The sequence below is a fragment of the Pistacia vera genome, unplaced genomic scaffold (assembly GCF_008641045.1).
Source record: "Pistacia vera cultivar Batoury unplaced genomic scaffold, PisVer_v2 Contig1133, whole genome shotgun sequence".
Taxonomy (NCBI): domain Eukaryota; kingdom Viridiplantae; phylum Streptophyta; class Magnoliopsida; order Sapindales; family Anacardiaceae; genus Pistacia; species Pistacia vera.
The window spans coordinates 300,320-305,971 of record NW_022195175.1 but is presented as its reverse complement, the minus strand read 5'-3'; the positions used below and the strand labels follow the sequence as shown (position 1 = coordinate 305,971).

At 36.8% G+C, this 5,652-nt stretch overlaps 1 protein-coding gene across 2 annotated transcripts; it reads left to right on the top strand.

Annotated features, from left to right (window-relative positions):
- The first annotated feature begins 287 nt into the window (after positions 1-287).
- On the top strand, positions 288-5,181 carry LOC116144025. Of its 2 annotated transcripts, none has more exons than XM_031429477.1 (4): positions 288-454; positions 1,176-2,309; positions 3,211-3,881; positions 3,967-5,181. In XM_031429477.1, the coding sequence occupies exons 2-4, from the start codon at positions 1,204-1,206 to the stop codon at positions 4,986-4,988; spliced, it is 2,799 nt and encodes a 932-aa protein (XP_031285337.1). In that variant the 5' UTR covers positions 288-454; positions 1,176-1,203; the 3' UTR covers positions 4,989-5,181. The 2 variants fall into 2 exon arrangements, with proteins under 2 accessions (XP_031285337.1, XP_031285344.1); XM_031429484.1 differs by lacking the exon at positions 288-454 and adding an exon at positions 974-1,060.
- The last annotated feature ends 471 nt before the right edge of the window (positions 5,182-5,652 follow it).

Genomic DNA, 5,652 nt, shown 5'->3' with positions numbered 1-5,652 from the left:
CTGCAATGCTAATGCCAACTCGCCTATAAATTAAAAAGACTATGACTTGTGAAGAAAAAAAAGGGAATAAGTGTTCATCTTCACTTTTTCTTGAATAAGCAAGCAAACCCATTTGAATTATCCCTTCTGCAAGCAAATTTAGTCATAAATTTCTCAAAACGACTTGCCTAAATTTGGCTCAAAGCCATTAACAAGTAAATAAAGTGTACTGTTATATTCATTTACGTATCTACATGCACAGTCAACCCTTCCCTATATTAAGTATTTTCTTAGTTCTTAAATTCTCTTGTATACTCAAGCTTTATAACTCCATGGACAACGCGGTCTTTTGTTAACCATTAACGATAGTACAGTTGTGAACACGAGCTGATTCAGCTAGCTTTTGTTGAAGAAGAAAAGGTTCTTTAATCTGGTGTTTCCTTGATTTCCTTGGTTCATTTTCTTTATACACAAGGTAATGCTTTTGTTCAATGTTAATTTTGTCGATTATATTTCTCTTGCACTCAACTTCTCTGGACATATACTCTTGATTTAGGGAAATTTGTGACAATATCATGTTTTTTGTAATACTATAATCTGCTGGGGCGCTCAGGGTTTTGTAAATGAACTTTGAGTTCATTGATGGCAAAAAATATGCTTTGATCGGTTTCTAATTAACTCTAAAGGGTCAGCACTGATTGATATTAATTCTAATTGAAATGGGGTTGTGCCAAAAACGCAGGGATAGCCCTTTTATGCGGCAGCAAAGCTGCCTTTTAAGTGGTGTCTTAAGGAAGGTTATCAAGGCATAATGAATGAAAAGTAAGAGTAATCAAGGTTGAGGTAACGCGTAATTCAACAAATTTAAGTGTTAAAATATTGAACTTTATTAATGTAAACGTTTAGCCCATGTGACCCTTGATGCATTTCCCATGGGGTGCTTCATCTTCACTTTAAGGCATCTTTTTCATTTATATAAATACAAATGGCAAAGGATCTGTTGCTCTTCAAACTTCAAAGCTACAACCCATTAAAAACTTCTCAACTCCTCTCATTCTTTCTTTTATAGACACTAATCACGGTAACAATCCATGATATTCAATTCGTAATTTGAGTTTTGGGTACTGGTTTGTGGCATGTTTGAACGTTTTCTAATGTAACTTCTGTTTTTGGACTTGTTTTTGGCTTTCTTGCAGGCGAAATTATAATTTGTTCATCTGTGAGATGGGTTTGATTAGGGGTCCGAATATGAGAAGTGGAGATTACCTGGAAGGGATGCTAAGTGATTATGTGGGAGGAAAGGCGAAGCTAAAGGCTCACAAGAGTACTTCAGCGAAACTTGTAACTGCTCTCACATGCCTTCAATTTGCGTTTGCAGTGTATGCAACATTCCTTTTGTATTACATGAGCCCGGCTGTGGATTTGCGGACCAAACCAGACTTTACATGGGCGACAAGAATAGCGAAAAACTGGAGACAGTTCATCATCCCGCCACACTTTGTTGGTCACTACCAAGAAGCTGCTAATTATCTTGTTCAAGCTGAAATCGTACCCATTACTCCATCAGAAGTTTGTGAGCACGAGAAGATTGATTTTTCGCAAAAGAAGTCGAATGATGCGCACATGATCAAGCTGAAGAGGGAGTTATATGAAGAGATATTGGATTTTCAGATGAAGTCTGTGGGTACCGAGAGTCTAAAAGAGCTCATGGCAATGAAATCTAAGTGGGATTTGCGCGGTCCAAATAGACCGAAAGTGACAGTAATCTTAAACCATTTCAAGAGAAAAACACTTTGTGCACAACTTGATTCATTGCTTCAACAGACGCTTCCGTTTCACCATGTTTGGGTACTTGCATTTGGGAGCCCAAATGAGCTCTCATTGAAGAGAATTGTAGATAGCTATAACGATTCAAGAATCAGCTTCATTAGTTCAAGCTATGATTTTAAGTACTACGGCAGGTTCCAAATGGCTCTTCAAACTGAAGCTGATCTTGTATATATTGTCGATGATGACATGATTCCAGGCAAAAAAATGCTACAAATTTTATCACATGTAGCAGGGACAGAGAAGTACAAAAATTCGGTTTTGGGCAGCATCGGAAGGATCTTGCCTTTTCGACAAAAGGACTTTACCTTTCCAAGCTATAGAAAGTTCAGATCAAAAGAGGCAGGACTTTATTTGCCTGACCCTGCTTATGATATCACAGTTGATAAAATTGTGCAGGTGGATTTTCTTTCTAGCTCATGGTTTCTATCTGCAGAGCTCGTTAAAACTCTTTTCATCGAGACGCCTTTCACCTTCATGACCGGAGAAGATCTTCATCTCAGGTATGTTACTTCGTCGTGATCGAAAACTTTTCAACATTTAGTTCATTCTTATTTATTGTTTTCATGGAGAGAGAGAGAGAGAGTTTTTACAAGATTAGTTCTAGTTTTGGGGTAATAAATTTTAATTAAATACTGTTCCTCATCTCATTGCATAGTTTGACCAAACCAAAATGTGAATTTATGTTGGGTTGTTCACCTGTTCAATAATATATATGTGACTTAAATATATAATTTTGAGTAAGTATTAATCAAACAAATAAATTTTATCAGAACAATTATACAGTATTAATTATATGAGGAGTCATTATATGTTTAGCTAATCATTTTAGAAATCTATCATAGTTTAATTGTAGATTGAGTTGAAACTGATTCAGGGAGCATTTCACGTACTGAATAAAATTTTCTGCCAAAAAGAGTCTTATTATAATAAGCTATTTCTATGAATAATTAGGTCAACTCTTCTATGTTAATATAATGTTAACCAATCCAGAATGGGTACCCTATACCCTATTTCCACTACTAAAATTTCGGCATCTCCTTATTTGTCTGTTCTGAGTTGTTTATTTCACATTATTTGCAGTATAATTTTCTTAAAGAAGCATAAAACACTCTTTTCGAAAGACCACTCACTTCTTGAGATTCCTTGCACCACTATGTGCACATTATTATTAGATTTGTGTTAGCAGGGAATCTATTGCTAACACCATTAAAGATTATATGTTTTGATAGCAAATATTTGAAAGTATAATGGTTAACAACTGTACTTAATGAAATTAAGAAAATATTATGCATTTGTTTTTTCACCTAAAGTAATTTACTTTATGGCTACTGCATGTTAATAGCAATTATGAAACATTTATGTTGAGATTCTAATAGTTATAATTTCTACAAACATTTGCAGCTATCAGCTGCAGAAGTACAGAGATGCAGGCTCTTTTGTTCTTCCAGTTGACCCTAATGACAAAGAAACTTGGGGTGACAGTGAACACAGACTTGCTTATGTTTCCGAAACCACTGTAATTTTCAAAGATATTGTTCAAGTCCGAGATGACCAATGGTGGAAAGCATTTTCTACTGGTTATATAACTCAGTGGGCTGCAATGCACCCTCAAAAGATTGATGCACTCTTCTATGCTCACTCTGTTGATGAAGTTCGTGCACTTGCGCCCCTTCTTGAGAAATTCAGATCCACTGTTGGCAAGAAGGCGTACATTGTTGTATCTGGAGGCAAATTTTGCCCTTGTGAAGATGCTGCCTCTGCTCTCAAGTGGCCTAAGTTGGTTTGTAAAGAGCGAAGATTTAAGATATTCGATTTGGCAGTCGGGGCGCTGTCGGACTTATCAAAATCAGAAGTGCCAGTGGTGCAAGCAGTGTACTCTAGTATGAAGGGATTGATCAAAATTCACAACCCCAGTGTGGTGATCACAGTTTCTGACATTGATTCTCATGTAAAGAAAGCTTTGAAGATGGCAACTGAGACTAGTTCAAATGCCACAACATTGGTTCTTTTGCCTAGGCCTTCTGTTCCAAAGGTTCTTTGGATGGCTGATCTAAGATCAACCGCACTACCAAGTAAGAGTCCTTACATTTTAAAGCTTTAATCCTATATTTATTTCAGCTTTAGAGGACTAAATTGTTAATCAATTTGCAAATGCAGATTGGAACCGGATGCGGATTTCTATTAACATAATTACACAAAACCGTGTTCAATCATTGACAAGGCTTCTCAAATCTTTAAGCAATGCATACTATCTTGGGGATGAGATCCCAATCAGCTTCAACATGGATAGTAAAGTGGATGAAGCAACTATAAGAATGATAAGCTCTTTTGAGTGGCCTCATGGTCCTAAAACACTCAGAAGGAGAATCATCCAAGGAGGCCTAATTCGCGCAGTGAGTGAAAGTTGGTACCCTGCATCTGATGACGATTTCGGTCTCCTTCTTGAAGATGATATCGAAGTTTCTCCTTACTACTACTTGTGGATCAAATATGCTCTCTTGGCCTACCACTATGACCCTCAAGTTTCATTTCCAGAGCTCTCATCCATCTCTCTTTACACTCCTAAATTAGTTGAAGTAGTCAAAGAAAGGCCTAAATGGAACCCAACTGAATTCTTCAAACACATTCACCCACACACACCATATCTCCACCAGCTACCCTGCAGTTGGGGTGCAGTTTTCTTCCCTAAACAATGGAGAGAATTCTATGTTTATATGAACATGAGGTTCACTGAAAACGCCAAGGAAAACCCGGTTCAAATCCCAAAATCTAGAACAAATGGATGGCAAGCTTCATGGAAAAAATTCCTCATTGACATGATGTACCTTAGAGGCTACGTCAGTCTGTATCCAAACTTTCCAAACCAAGCAAGCTTTTCGACAAACCATATGGAGCCAGGGGCTCATATCAGGGCGAAGGACAATGTTGTTCAGCATGATAAGTCTGATTTCGAGGTGCCACTATTGAAGGATGATTTCAAAACGTTGTTGCCAAACGGAAAGCTCCCGCCTGCATCGAAATTGCCATCGGTAAACTTGTTCAACCAGCCCGTTTCTCTGAAGGGTCTCAAGGCTGCTGGTGCCAAGTTGGGTCAAGATGTTCTAAGTTGTGACAATGCCACGGAGATTGTTGTTGTTGATCATCAAACGGGTCTGCCACATCGCTGTGCAAAATTCTGATGATTATCAATTGTGATTACTGATTACTAATTCTTTGTTTCTTTCAGAAAGATATATAGTCTTGTAATTTTTGTATTTCCTTTATTTTGTTGATTATGATTATTGGAGGGAGGGGAAATTGAAATAATTGTAGCCAAAAGTGGCTCTCAAATTTGTCATTTGTCCCCTAAAGAAAGGCAAATAAAAAATATATATATATATATATATATATATGCTCCTTTCCATTCGTTGTAACCTCTTTGTGTCTCCCCTTTTCTTTCCCACATTAAACACTGAAAATTATTTATATATATCAAAAGATAATGTGTTAAATTGAAATAAGCGGTGGCAATCATTAATCTAATAAAGTAGTTTCGAAATTAAAAGAAAACTGACTAATGATCTAAAGATTTAGGCCACCTAAGCATGAACATCATAAGATACATTTATTAAGGTCTGAAATTTGAAAGAAAATAGACATGTGACAGATCACCAAAATCGTATAAGGGGGATTATTTATTTATAGTTATGGCTAACCATCTAACAGGTTAGTTGGCAGAACCAAATCGCATGGAAGCAAAGCAAAAATGACATGAGATGATGGAACTCCGAGATTATTTTTATGATAGTAGGTAAGGCATCAGTTTATAATTAAAGGGGTTAATCAGGTTTCATTTGGGAATGG

Bases quoted from the DNA above. Each gene is read 5' to 3' on its own strand.
- LOC116144025 (XM_031429477.1), top strand. From the start codon at position 1,204: ATGGGTTTGATTAGGGGTCCGAATATGAGAAGTGGAGATTACCTGGAA. The intron at 2,310-3,210 runs GTATGTTACTTC...AAACATTTGCAG, and splicing joins GGAGAAGATCTTCATCTCAG to CTATCAGCTGCAGAAGTACA. The intron at 3,882-3,966 runs GTAAGAGTCCTT...TTGCAAATGCAG, and splicing joins AAGATCAACCGCACTACCAA to ATTGGAACCGGATGCGGATT.